This window comes from Mandrillus leucophaeus, unplaced genomic scaffold (assembly GCF_000951045.1).
Source record: "Mandrillus leucophaeus isolate KB7577 unplaced genomic scaffold, Mleu.le_1.0 Scaffold9, whole genome shotgun sequence".
Lineage (NCBI taxonomy): Eukaryota > Metazoa > Chordata > Mammalia > Primates > Cercopithecidae > Mandrillus > Mandrillus leucophaeus.
The window spans coordinates 5,995,979-6,011,327 of record NW_012109807.1 but is presented as its reverse complement, the minus strand read 5'-3'; the positions used below and the strand labels follow the sequence as shown (position 1 = coordinate 6,011,327).

Genomic DNA, 15,349 nt, shown 5'->3' with positions numbered 1-15,349 from the left:
GCCTCGGCCTCCCAAGGTGCTGGAATTACAGGCGTGAGCCACTGCTCCCAGCCACACTTAATCTTTTGTTTTAAAAAATTCCCTGAGCTAGAACAAACTGATATGCAGACTGAAAGAATACTCTATGTTTCAGGAAATGCATAATACTGAGACATATTTTGGTTAAGCTTCAGAAATTCCAAATAATTCTTTAGGGACTCAAATAGAAAGAACAAATGACCTATAAGAGCAAACAGAGTGGGCATCTTAAAAGACATCAAAGTTCAAGAGAGGCCCCAAATTCGATGAAACCAAAGAAACAGAAAGAGAGAGGTAAAAAAGTGAGACACTGTCATCCGAAATGAAGCTCAATTCATGTTTGTTAGTTTTTTTTCCGGACAGTGAGATTTGAGTTGATTTTTAAACTTCATTTTTCTTCATTATCCAAATTAACTAAATGAGCATGTAACCTGTCAGTATAAACAATTCAAAATTAGAAAAATATCAAAAATAAGATGGAATGCAAATATCCCAAAGACCAATTTCCAAAGATTACTATCAGTTTTTAGTAAGAGGAACGGGCCTTGAAGGACTAATCTGGTGGGAAAACTAGAAAAGGATATCACTCCAGGCAGAAGCAAAGACAGAAAGGCATGAAAGAAAATGACGGTTTAAGGAAATGGCAAGAGGTCTGGTAAGTGGATGGAGATCGAGCCTGGGTCAGATTATATGCTATGCTTGAACCTCATTCTAGTGTTCTTCTTTATTTTTGTCACTGATCTGCCTGACATCATTTGAACCAGTGAAAGTAGGGTGCACCCTACCTATATCTGAGGTACAGAAACTCAAGTCCAGACCTCAGGGACGAAACTATTAGAGCTGGAGTACCAGCTCTAACAGGACCCCATCCTAGAAGATGACAGCCCAAAGACAAACGAGAAGGGGCCTGTCCTCAGGAAATCTGTGAGATCAGATGACACCAAAGAAAAATACATAATAATATATGGTAATTTAATACATGTGGACATTATGGGAATTGAGAGGAAAGGAAGCACTTTGGGGGCTGGAGCAGGCGGTGAAAGCAGTAAGACTTGCACTAGGGACTTGAAGGAAGGACAGAGCATCTTAACTTAAGATTTCCAGTTTCACAAGACATTGTCTTCATAGGTGACTCCTACCTACGGCTATAATTCCATAAAAAGAAAGCATTTTTTTTTATAAATCAATTATAACTAATAAATCAATTATGTTGGGATTTGACTATTTAAAAAACAAATAACTAAAGCCTTATCTTATATCAAAACAAATTTCAGATAGATAACTTTCCATCTATTTATTTCATAGTTAGATTTAACTATGTTAGATTTAACTCTAATCTTTGGTAACCGTCTTTGTAACCATACTAACAAAGGAAGAGATCAAAAAGGAAGAGACAGAGATACAAAATTTAATTTGTCCACTAAGAGCAAAGGTTAATCAACAAACTGGGAAAACTGTTTACAATGTAATTAGGAAAGATTGATTTTCTTAATATTTAAACAACTCTTAACTCAGTGAGAAAAAATACATATAAACACTTCAACAGAAAAATGGGTAAAGGATATGAACAAAAAATGCACAAAGGTTTATATATGAGAATTGCTCACTTTGGAATTATAAATTGGATGTCTAAGAATTTTTCTTAGGAACAAATCACACATATATACAAAATTTACTTAGCCACTCATTGCAGAATAATTGGTAATAGTGAAAAAACCGAAAACAGCTTAGATGACCAATAAAAGGATTATACAAATAAACTATAGGATAAAATCACTGACGTAGTTCAAATAAATGAGATGCTGAACCACTAAAGACCACACACTGAATGTTGCCAAAAACTGTATAATAACATGGGAAAGTGGTTACAATAAGTAAGGAAAATAAATTAGATAATAACCAAATATAATAGCTTTAATCCCAATTTAATCAGAAAGACAAAGTACAGAAAAAAGACCAGAAGGATCTGCTCTTTAACCAAAACATTAAATGTGATTATTTCCAGATTATACAACCACAGGTGATTTTTTTCTTCTTTATGTTCTTTTTTTTTTTTTTTTTTTGAGACAGAGTCTCACTCTGTCTCCCAGGCTGGAGTGCAATGACAGGATCTCGACTCACTGCAAGCTCTGCCTCCCGGATTCACGCCATTCTCCTGCCTCAGCCTCCCGAGTAGCTGGGACTACGGGCGTCCGCCACCACGCCCAGCTAATTTTTTTTGTATTTTTAGTAGAGACGGGTTTTCACCGTGTTAGCCAGGATGGTCTCAATCTCCTGACCTTGTGATCTGCCCACCTCGGCCTCCCAAAGTGCTGGGATTACAGGCATAAGCCACCGTGCCCGGCCCTTCTTTATGTTCTTAATGTTATCTAAATTTTTATGATGAAGACCTATTACTTACAAAATCTTTGCTGTCCTGTGTGGCAAAACTTCCAGAAAGACTGTATGTAATGTCCCTAATGCCTCTTCTTGTTTCTCTCTCAAACCCAAATAGACATTGGCCCCAAAAACTCTCATCAAGGGAAATGCTAACCTCCATGTTACTAAGCCTAACACAGCAGAGGTGACACTGGTAATAACTCCCTTCCCTTCTTGAGACCCCCCTTTCCTCATGGCTTCCCAATGCTATCCTCTGTTTTCTTCCTACCTACTGATCCCTTCTTATCTTTTTTGCTGGTTCCTTCCCCTCAGACTGACCCCTTTAGGTAGGAACACACCACAGCTCAGCCCTCGTCACCTGCCCTCACTCCCTGGGTTACAACATCCAGGCTCAAGGCATTAGATGCCACGCGTATGCTCACAACTCCCAAATCTACACCTCCAACCCAGATACATATTTCCTTCTCCAAACTCCAGACTCGTGGGTCACCTCCACTTGGATGTCTAACAGACAACTCAAACTCAATAAGCCCAAGTAAGCAAGAGAACTCTTGCTCTTGCCCCCAAAACCTGCCTCACACATAGTTCTTCTCATCTCAGTTGATAGTGACTTCTTCCTTTCATTTGCTCAGATCAAATATCTGTACTCAGTTCCTCTGTCTGTCAGCCAAGCTGTCAGCCAATCTTACTGGCTCTCCTTCAAAATACATAGAGAATCCAATCTTACCACCTTTGCTGTCCCCATGGCCCCAGCAACTATCACCTCCCCTAGACTAGCACAATAACCTGCCAAGCCATGTCCCACTTCTCCCTTGCCCCAATACAGCTCATTCTCTGTGCAACAGCCACACCAATTCTTTTCGTACCTATGTCAAATCATGACACTCCTCTGCTCCAAACCCTTCAATGGCTCCCAATTCTCACAGTAAAGCCATAGTCCTTACCGAGGCTCAGCAGGCCTTGTAAGACGTGGCCTCCCCTGCCACTTCTTCTACCCCATGCACGCTGCTAGGTAAGGACGCACATTCCCACTCAGCCTTCGCTCCAGCTCTCCATCCCACTCCACCTGGCATGTACCTTCTCCCCGCCATGTCTTCCTGGCTAACTCCACCAAGTCCCGGCCTCACTGTCCTCCTGCTCACATCTCACTATCTCAGTGCAGTGACCCAGCCACCCTCTCAATGCTGCAGCCAGCTCCCACCCTCCACCCCCATGGGCATCCCCAGCCCTCTTTCCCCTGCTCTGCTTTTTCCTCCCTCCATACCACTTACTGTCAACTGCCAAAGGGCTAAAAATCAAAATTCTAACAGGAATTCAGGTAGGCTATGGTGACACAGGAAGGCTCCTCTGACTTTAACGTCTGTCTGGTAAAGGGCGGCATGATCCTGTGTGAGGGACTGTCCTGAGGGACACAGTAAGGACCTAGTAGGTACAAATCAGTCATCAGAGATGGATGAAAATGAAATCGCCAGCAATTAAGAAATCCCAGGGGCACGACCAAAGCTAAGAAGCATAAGTTACAGAAGGGTTGATCTGTCCATCAGCATAAGGGTCAGAGCTGCCCAAAGACAAAAAAAGGCACCGCAGGAGGGCACAGTCCCCTTCTGCTGTGGGGTTTCAGTGTCGCAGCATGAGCCTCAGCAGGGATGCCACAGACAGCATTGAGCATCCCTCGGGGGATGGAGCTGGCCTTCATCACTGATGGAGATATCCAAGAATGCGGGGGGGAGGTGGGCAGAGGGCCTGTCTATACTTTTTGTCAGGGCTTATAGAAACAGCTGAATACATACATCTTCCTATCTTCTGCTGTTAATCCTTTTGTTACACACATAAGGGGTCAACCGTTTAGTGTGTATTAAACACATGCCAAGGCCTATATGGACACAGATGCTATTCCTGAAGGTTACGTCCGTCAGACAACAAATACACAGGGCCTCAGGAGACATACACGGCTAACGCTCGCCAACATTACGAAACAACGCGGCGTTCCCACGAATAACTGAACGAGGAAACGTGACAGAAACAGGATTGGTGAAGTACCAGACGGCATGCAGAGACAAACGCCGAGAGACATTCTGGGAAACAGCACCCCACGGGGCCAACGGGTGTTTCTAAGAACTCCGCATATTTTAGGCCTTTTGTACGTTAAAACCTAGTTCATGTGGCACACAGGCTGGAAATGTGGGCTCTCTCCTCCATTGCTCTGCTCCCCTCATCACCCTCCTCATTCCCACATCATCTTGTGGCCAGAGAACACGACCATCTGTGGGAGCACACGCACAGCACACCCGCACACACTACCCCCGGGCAAGGACTTCTGCTCATGAAAATCAAACAAAGAAGAACAAGGAAAAAGAGGCAGAGGACATAGCGTCCCACTCAGAGCACTCGCTGCCTGTTAAGCATTTGTTTCTGAGGCCAGCAGCTAGCTCTAAGATTTATTTTACATGTGCTGTGTTTACATACATCAGTAAATACGGTTTCTATTTCGCTTTGTAACAGCAGCTATAAATTATATGTTGGAAGCGTTTGGCTCCTCTCTTCCCATAAAGGTCTGGCAGGGATTACCGAGGCCCCAACACGGGGAGGCCCAGGATTGGTGGGGAGCACCTTCTTTCATCCATATCCTTAAATTAATTAACTCACCCAATAAGCATCTATTGAGAACAAACTATGTGCCAGGAACCATTAGAGATGCTTCAATAAGCAGCACCGTAAAAAAAGGAACAAAATAAACAAAAATCCCTGGTTTTGTGGAACTTATAATCTAGTGAAATTCATCCACCTCTCTTCAATTTCTACATTCAGAGCTGTCAACCCATCTGGGGTTGGACACAGGAGCAGGTAAATGCGAAGCAAACAGAGCCACTATAAATAACTACAGGAATTATTATGAGTGTGAATTGTTTCTGAAGGCTTACTACGTGCCAGCCGCTGTGCTAAGCACTGTAAGTACTAACTCATCTAACAGTCATAAAAATGCTATCAGTAGGTTCTACCACGATTCTGTCACAGATGAGGCAACGGAGGCACCCGGCCATCTGGCCAGGAAATGGAGTGAAGAAACTCAGACGTTCCAGCTCTAGAACCCACACTCCTCGCTCTGCTCTAGAACCGGGCCACTTACAGCAGAGAGAGGGGTTCCAGTCAGTATCACTTCCAGAGGCATCTCTCAGTCCCACAGCCCACCCTTTAGTCAGAACAGCAACGGGAGTATCCAGGCATGGTCCACGGGTGCCTGTCACATGCGTAGCTATGGAATGGGATCTGCGAACAGCACCAGGGAGACTCCCTTTTCATCTACTGTAAATGTATTGCTAATGCCGGTTAATCATGTGGAGATAAGTGATCCTACTGCTCAGCCCAATTAAACACACTATTTAATACACTGTGGCTTCAAACAGATCTGTCTCAACAAGTCATTCTAAATGCTTACTCTGTGAACATTTTACTACTTGTCCTCAGCTCCAATTGTGTTTAGTTAGCATTTCATTTGATTAATAAAGCTCTCATGTGATAGGTTCCCCTATAGATAATAATAGCTCAGAAAAAAACAAATACACAGAAAAAGAGAGAAAAGGTGATCTCAGACTGGAAAATAAAATCTCAGGAGGGGGTTAGCATCAAATAAGGAAGAATCACGCTACTCAGGCTTTGTGATATTAATCCAGGATAATCTTGGTTTTCAAGATTTTAGTTATGTTTAATACAAAGGAACTTTCAGAATTTCCTCTCTCTCTAGCGCGCGCGCGCACACACACACACACATATAAAATCACTCTCAACAATATACTCGCTTTTCTATTTTGTTTGCTTTTCTTTCAAAGGTGTTTAAATAACAGAAATGTAGCCAATATTTACCAAACGCTTACTATGTTACCACTGTGCTAAGCACATTACATACGTCTCATTCACTCCCCGCTGCTGCAATAACTCTGCCAAGCAGGTATCATTACCATGCTCTCCACCTCACACATAAGGAAACTGAGGCCCTGAGGAAGTAAACCACTTGCTCCCCGTCACTCGGCTGACCGGTGCTTGCTGGTCTCCATAGCTGCACCCATTCCACAGCATTCTACCTCTTCCCTGTGTAGCTGAAAGACTGCACAAGATTTCTGACCAAAGAAAGGATGAAATACACAAGAAGAGGCTTTTCTCACGAAACTGGAAGAGTGATACCTCCTTTCTGGGTGGCAGAAATACAGGATCACACGTCACTTTCAACTGACTCCAAACGCAGAGGCCCGGGGGTTCCTGAGCAGCTCCAGGTGCGCAGCTCGCGCCCAGGAGGTTGCAGCTGAAGGGAAAGCAGCCCTGTAACCTGTTCAGACGCTCTCCGGGGGAGAAAGCTTTCTGAGAACTGAGAAAGCATGGAAAATAAAGTGGGCTTGCTAATAATCTCCCTCCAGGTCCCGCCCTCCACGCCTCCCGGTCAGTGGTGGTTTCCCACCCTTAAGGCTAGAAAACTTGGCTTAATGATGTAAATCTGAAGAAGCCCAGAGAGGAAAGAGAAAGGAAAAGGTCTCTAGCACCTTCACACAACAGGATACATTGGAATGCATTTTCTTCAAATTTCTCATCACAAGACTACAGAAACTGAAACTGAAGTTTTTTCATGTTAAGTGCCTTACCTTTTTGTTTTGTTTTGGTTTTGGTTTTCGGTTTTTTTGAGATGGAGTCTCACTCTGTCGCCCAGGCTGGACTGCAGTGGCGCGATCTCATCTCACCGCAATCTCTGCATCCTGGGTTCAAGCAGTTCTCCTGCCTCAGCCTCCTGAGTAGCTGGGATTACAGGCATGCACCACCACGCCCAGCTAATTTTTGTATTTTTAGTAGACACGAGGTTTCACTATGTTGGCCAGGATAGTCTCCATCTCCTGACCTCGCGATCCACCTGTCTCGGCCTCCCAAAGCGCTGGGATTACAGGCGTGAGCCACCGCACCCAGTCCAAGTGCCTTACCTTTTAAGACCCCACTGGCCGACCATAAAAGGACTGGAAAATGTGGAAATATTTCCACTTGCCAGTCTTCATTGCGACCTTCAGAATGACCCATCCAAACTACAGAAACCACGCACTTCCCTCCAGCATCTGAGATCAAGGTCTGGGTCTCCGCTCTTCCAGGTATATGTAGTACAGGCACTCCACGTTCTAAGAGGACGGAAGCTGCCCATCGAGCAGACAGGAGGAAGCGCAGAGCGTAACCATCAGTGCTGTTGCTATGCCATGCTGTCCTGCTGGATGTGGCCTCCAACTGCCATGGGTGAGCGAGGGTGATGGGAAAGACGACACCACGACAGGTGGGGAAACTGAGTCTCCAGGCTTGCCACACACCCTCATTTCTTCCAGGAGCAATCAGATAGAATACTTCAATTTGAAAACATTATACATCTCAAATGTAATTAAGAAATTCTACTGGCATGAATATGTAATGTACACATTGCTTTACAGATGCCTTTTTTGCCCGACAGGCTGGTGCCGACTTTAATTTGGAAGAAATCCATTTTCATACAAAGGTAACCAAGAGTGACAGGAAATAGGAAGCCTACATCATTTATCTTCTGTGAACTTTAGAAAAAATCAGTTAATTGCTTTTCTAGGAAGCTATTTTATGGAATCACAGCGCTTCATCTTTCTATTCTTTTTCATGGCATAAACGGCGATTTTAAAATGCCCTTCATGAAAATTCTATGATTCATCAATACATCTTAGACTATTTAATTACTTATTTTAACAAATAAAATTCTGATCAACCACAAATGGTTTCTCTGTTCTTATAGATAAATTATCAACCACTACGAAAACATCTAGGATATCACAGTCTACTGACTGATATTCAAATTCAGGTGTCCCTTTCCTTACCACTGACTAAGCTATGGGCACCAGCTCCTGGCTTCCTGTGCTCCCCTGGCTTATCAAGTGAATTCTGTTCCCAGCCACTGGAGCCCTCTGCAACAGCAGTTTCAAACTATCACTACTTATTAAATTGCAAACAGCAAACTATAATGTGTAGGTTTTGGAATATACCGCTGAAGCTGTAACTTGTCAAACCACCGACTGCAAAAGGCCCAGGACCCTCCTGTGTTGTCTCACTGGCTCTGCATGTTAGGTTTTGCACGCCACTGTCCTATTTTTGTGCCCTGGCCCCATCACCTAACATATACATACGTATTTTTAAATTCTACCAAGTGTAGGCTAATATAACTTTTTTCCAAATCTAAAATGATCATCTTAGTAATGATTTTATATTATTCCATGAGCCAAAGACAGATACACTATGAAGTTAATGATGCTTACGCCTCAGGGTCTCCAAGGCCCAGGGGAGTTGGGGGTGGGATGGGGGTGGTACTGTGTTCACACAGTTACATTTTTTTGAAATAATGGCAAGGGTGAGATATTTTCTATTCCTTTATTCCTAAAGAAGGTCCCCAAGACTACGCAAATTTGAGGTCCCACAAAACTGTATCTGCCTCTCTAGGTTAACTGTCCCCAGTGTTTGGATCTGGAATTACACGCTGAGCACAAAATATTAATTTGTGTGTGCGTGTGAAACAAAAAACAATTCACTTCAGTCCGAAATAAAATTCAGTGTGCCGGGCCCTAGAACATTCTAGAGGGCCTGCTTTGGCCATTCGTTAGTCCCTGGTCTCTCACCTAACTGTAGACACCCTTCCAGGGGGCACTCCCAGGGACGCTCACTTAATGAGGGGCAGTGTTCAGAATAAAAGACTCAGCTACAACAACGAAAATATGTTTTTCATTAAACACAAAACTGAGTCGGGAAAAGCCAGCCAAGAGGCAGGTGTATGAGTTAAGGAATTCTCTTGAGGTCTTTAACTTCCACATCAAATTGCACTGGATTTTTCTGCACTAATTACCTATTATTGAAGACTCAGGAATTATTGCAAATAATTTGCCATAGCAGCAGGTAGGGTGCCGATGTTGTAAGGGAAAGAATGAAGAGTTTATGACGTGTAAAACCAGGCAAAAGGGATTCAGATTTTCCCAATTTTTAAAAATAATACAGAATTGTTTTTCTACTACAAGGGTAATGAAGGTGAGGGAATTTTCCTAGGACTAAAAGGCCAATTTTAAACTTAATTTGGACTGTAAATGAGAGAAACTGCAAATTAAAAGCTATGTGCTGGAGTCTAATTTATTCAGTTAATGTAAATTTCTTGGAGGCAGAGATTACATCTTACAATAAAAAAAAAAAAACCTTCTCATCGCATTGCACCTAGTCATTAATCTGATTTTCTTATGAGGAATGTACCTATACAACGCCAAACAGCTATTTTTGCATGACCCTCCTTGTTTCTATGTCACTTTTACCTAACCCTTCCAACCCCCAAATTCTTCACACTGTGATAAGTCTTGCTCTGTAGCTAACATCCTGAAACACCATAGTCAAGTAATAACCTTGTAGGTCACTTTCTTTGGAAATTTCCCTGAAAAACACCTTCTCTACCTCACTGGAAATTAATGTCTGTACTATTGAGAGGAGAGTTTCACACCTGCAGTATCTTTATTTTTAAAAATATTCACATGAATATTTTTGAAATGGTTTGTCACATTAAATTGTTTTACCTCTTTTAAAAAATAAAAATATTTATTCCCTCAAAAGTAAAATCTGGTTGATAAAATTCTTCGCCTTCTATGTGATGACTATGAATTTTATTTTCTCACTTAATTTTTGTAGAGATGGGGTCTCACTATGTTGCCCAGGCTGGTCTTGAACTCTGGCCTCAAGCAATCCTCCCACCTCAGCCTCCCAAAGTACTGGGATTACAGGAATGAGCCTGTGCCTGGCCTGATTGTGGATTTTATTGGAACAGACTATAAATATTGAATAATGTGCCTGCAAAAGAATATTTCTTAATCTTCTCTTGGAATACTGTCAACAAAAATCTCTGAGTTCGAAGGGTAGAAGTAACTTACTACTCGACTGCTAACTGTGAAATTTAGTCATGTTTTTATTGTGGGAGTGAGCCCAGACAAGTATTATAAGGTTCAAATTACAATATTTCTCCTAATATGCAGTGCTTTTTACTAAAATAAATACTGCACCCCCCTTCACCCATAAAAAAAAGAACCCACCCACCAATTTTTAACTTTGTTCTACAGACAACACCTCTTATCTCTTCTCTATCAAAGAATGATTGGCCTTTTGGAAATATTCAGGACAAAATGTTAGGAAGAGGGCAGGCTCGCTAGTTCAATGTCACCGCATATAGGGGAAATGGAACACTTCCCATAGAAAAGCTCTGATTTCTCTCAGCATGAGTCTCTGTCTGAGGCATCCCCTGCTCTCTCTGCTAACCAGACACCGTACACAGCATGTTCTTTCCAATCTGAGTCCTCAAAGGGCATCCTGAAAGTGTCCAGGTTATTAATGACATACCCAAAAGCCTCATAAAAACTGCACAGTTATCTGCTTAAGGCTTTACTGGCAATCAAAAATTCATCTTTTTTGTTTTAACTAGAGTTTTATGAACTCACTGAATTCCAAAATAAACAAACATGTAAATTATTACCTAATAAATCTGAAGTTTCTCTGGTAGATAAAAACCATTTTAACAAGAAGTCAATTGAGACTGAAATAATGCAGGGATTCCTGGTGGTTGTAAAAGTTAGTCATCACCGCTTAAGGATACACCGAAATTTATTTGCTGCTACCAGTCATTTGATGATGATGAATCAAACAGCCTGATGAATTCAGTTTTGTAAGGTGTTATGTATGTGTGTTTCCTACAAACTTTTAAAAACATAAATGCCTATAGAAATGACATTTTGCTTCCATTAATTCCAAGTGAACATTTTCTAGAATCTATCATAAAAGTGTAATTTAAAAAAAATTACGGTATACATGTCACTTAATTTTCTCTGCAAAACCAGTGTAAACATCTCATAGATTAAAAAAGAGGTCTTCTCTAAGGGTGATATGTTGATCTCCCTATCAGTCCATGGTGATCTCTGAGATGATAGTTCAGAAATGTTTAAGCTCAGTCTTGTCAAAAATGCAACAACAAATGTCAAATCACTGATTTCATTTGGTTATTAAGATACAAAGAATATTCTGGCCACAATGTTACTCAGTCTTTAAAGAATATGTTAAAAAGAAAAAACTGAACAGTTCCTAAGTATAATGTTCTAGAACTCACATTTAATTTTAGTTAGTATACCATATCACAGCGAAAAATATGTATGCATGGTCATATTTTTTTCTTCGTGTACTCTTCACAACCATCATCAATTTGGAATACGATCTGAGACAGGACAGGATTTCTAAAATATTTGAATAATTCACCATATTCAAAGTTGAATAATTTAAACAATTAATTAAAAAACTATTATGAGGTTTACTTGGTAAAGTTTGTGTTAAAATATTTCAAAACACAAAAATGTTAAAAGAGTTCTGGAACTCTTTCACATAAAAATTTACCTATTTAGATACTGAAATTATAGCCTGTAAGTGCTTTTCTTATTTCTGAATCACTTATTCACTTATTTCTTAATTTTATTCATACCTCAGTGAACACTAGCTGTTCAGAAGAAAATTCTCAAACTATACTGAAGGGGACATTCCTTCCCTAACTAATACATACACACACAACTGCATTTGCTGGAACTCTAAAAATTTCATTTATAATAAATTTGAGATTTTTAAGACATCATTATGTAAGTCTGCCTCCCCTTTTAATGACTGCTACAAATCCTACCACATGAAGTCAACCCCATCACTGAAAAACAAGAAACACGGAAACTGAATTCACAAGGGTCAAGTTGCCACTTGTAACTACGCAGTTGCATGTGAACGGTGCCGATAAAGACTCACCTCCACCTGCTTGGGGATGCTGAACTTGGAGAGCTTGGCCTTGGCTCTGGCCGGCTCCGGCTTGCTGGCGGGGACTCCCCTGTACGATGTGCAGTGCACACTGGTTTCCGAAGACGACTTCAGCTTAGGAGACTCATCAGGGGCCTGATCTTGGCCGTCCATCGGCCGCACGTACGCGGTCGGTTTCTGCTGGACCAGGCTGGGTTTTGAAGCTAGGGATGGAGGAAAGTTCTGAACACAGTGTCCGCTGCTGCTGTGCTTGGCCGCCATGGCAGGTGGTCTCTCCTGGGTCTGAAGGCCCACCTCCACATTGCACACTTGTTTGGCCCGCGGCTGCTGTCTGCCAACACCATCTCCAAGCAAGGTCCTGAGAGAGCCCTGTTGTGCTGAGTTGGAAGAAGAAGAAGAGGAAGATAAGGATGAGGGGCTCGATACACGGGGATTTTATTTTTTTATTAAGGTTCTCTGGGTTTTAGCAGATTTGTGCAAACTAAGCAAGCTGTGCCTGTGCTTACTTGCTCTCTGTTGGCCATCAGAGGGTGGGTGCCCAGCCTTCTGCCAGCCCATAGTGCCTCTCTTAGTCTGCTGCACGGGGACAGCTGCTGGTGTGGAAGTTGTAGTGCTACCGATAGATGAGGGCTGGGTCTGGGCTCTTGAATCTGCAACAAAATGTTCATCGATCTTGTTCACAGGAGTCTGAGGAACCCCAGGTTTGGGAACTCCAACGAGATGACTCTGATTGGATCTATCAGTTAAAAAGTCTTTCATTTCATCATAATTGCCTAAAGTGTTCTGGATCCGGTTGGACAGTTCATCCCCCTTGTTAGTCTGGAGAAAGAAAAACATATCCACGCTATTGTTAGAGACAACAGAAACACGGGAGATAATGGACAGGTGCCCTTATCAATCACAGAGTCAGGGTTGTCACACGCGGAATGAGATCTGAGAGATGAAATCGAAATCCTCATCGTCTCTGAAGGTGTCTGTCAGCACCTGGGGATGCAACAGGATAGGAAGCCTGTAATGGCCTCGGGGTGCATAAAAAGGTATCTATCCGGCCAGGCACAGTGGCTCATGCCTGGAATCCCAGCACTTTGGGAGGCCAAGGTGGGCAGAATACCTGAGGTCAGGAGTTTGAGACCTGCCTGACCAGCACGGCGAAACCCTGTCTCTACTAAAAATACAAAAATTAGCAGGGTGTGGTGTCGGGCTCCTGTAGTCCCAGCTACTCGGGAGACTGAGGCAGGAGAATCACTTGAACCTGGGAGGCAGAGGTTGCAGTGAGCTGAGACTGCGCCACTGCACTCCAGCCCGGGCGACAGAGGGAGACTCCGTCTCAAAAAATAAAAAGGAGCAGGTGGATCGATCCTTGGTCTTGCGTGTGTTGCAGCTAAAACAGATTACCTGGAAATCAGGAAAATTAACTATTACAACTTTAAAAAATGACCTGGATTAAGTCTTTCTATGATTGGATTGTCCTGTAATTGTAGTCCCATTAGAAGTTTTACTTGAAATTCAGATTTGGCTCAGGATTAGTCTAAATATCATTCTTGCCAGAAATCCAGAGTGACAGGCAAGAGATGTCAATGTGAAGCTTAAAGGAACATGGGCTAAACGTGCAGGAAGCCGGAATAACCCAGAGCTCCACGCAGCCTAAGGTATTTGTGAAATCTGGGATGACATTTCATTTTGGAAGCAAGGTTATATTTCTGGCCTTTGGTAAAAATGAGAAATAATCTTAGACTTTCTTTCTCATTAGCCCTAACAGGTACTCTAATCCTAGCGTGATCCATGTACGACAAATATGTAACACAACCTCCTTCTAATAGTGTTTGTTTTCCTACGATCTGAGAAAACATAACAAATGGGATTGACCTTGATACGTTAATGCAGAGATGAAGTCTGTATTATTAATAAAAATCACAGCAAGCAGGTGTCAATAGTAAACAAAAGTTGCATGTTACTGAGGGAGTAGCCAGTAAAGCCATGTGAACCACACACCTCAATTTCTGGGGGAAGACCCTGCACTTGGTGGCTGAGCTGTCTTCCCCGGGCTGAACAGACAGAAGATGCAGTGAAGTGTGGTCAGCCAATTCTTTTAGTCAAGGCCACCTTCACAGGGAGTGAGAGAAACAAGTGAAAGGTAGAGATGAACAACTGAAAACCGTCTACCTTGTAGGGCTCACTGAAGAGAGAGTAACTAGAATTAAACGTGCCGTCATCCTGTTGAGTTTCTTGATTTCTTCTTTCTCGTTCTTTCCTCCGTAATGCATTTCTATCTGGCTCATAGACACTGCATCAGGAGAAAGAAGACAGAACAACCACACACACAAATTAAACTGTAAAGCCCAACGTAACACTCATGTGAGTGCAGAAGTCTGGTTCGTGGACAAATGGTGATGATAACAAGAACACGGACAAGACAAAAGCCACAGTAATCAGGCAGTGTGCTGGGGTGTCTAACAATTACATGCTTCGGGGGAAAAAGAATCCTCAGGACCAGTTCCAACCAGTACTAGGTTTCTCTTCCTGGTGTGTGAAAGAGGAACTATCTAAGCAACTTTGACAGGAGAAGACTGAACGTAATCTTAAGGCAGACGGTAATTACAGTGATGTGTAAATAGAAATTATGAGCATATTTTCTCTATGACAGAGCTTCTGAGTGTTATACGGGAATGCTCCTGTTCTTTTTCTTTCTTTCTTTCTTTTTGCATGGCTGTTTCTGTAGTGATTCTTTCATTAACTAGCTCCCTAAAGAGCTGTTAAAACTCCATGCTGCAGTGGTTTTCACAGTTATGAGTCGTCTTCTGATCTCTGTTAATCAGTCAAGTCGTCAAACGACTACTGAATCAATTCTTCCTTCTGATATATTTGACACTATCGCTCCTCCTAACTATGAAAAATGTGCCAGGAGGAAGGGGTGCAGGCAATGAGGGGAGAGAACGGAAATTGAATTATGTTGTGTCATCAAGGAACTCGGCCTTTTGTTGAAGAAAATTAATATCTATTCTCTCAAAATACAATTATGAAGTGGCCAGGCACCAGACAACTGGAAGAAATGAGGAAGAAATAAAGTGTTCCTTCCCCCTAATAAGGAGAAAACAAGGGGGTTAATTCA

General features: G+C 42.3%; 1 protein-coding gene across 1 annotated transcript in view; it reads right to left on the bottom strand.

The window, feature by feature from the left end:
• AFF3 (AF4/FMR2 family, member 3) overlaps positions 1-15,349 on the bottom strand; it is a 716,335-nt gene that overhangs the window by 556,987 nt on the left and 143,999 nt on the right. Inside the window, 3 exon segments of the mRNA XM_011969671.1 lie at positions 12,232-12,617; positions 12,747-13,059; positions 14,404-14,524. Of these exon segments, the coding sequence (XP_011825061.1) occupies positions 12,232-12,617; positions 12,747-13,059; positions 14,404-14,524 (820 nt within the window).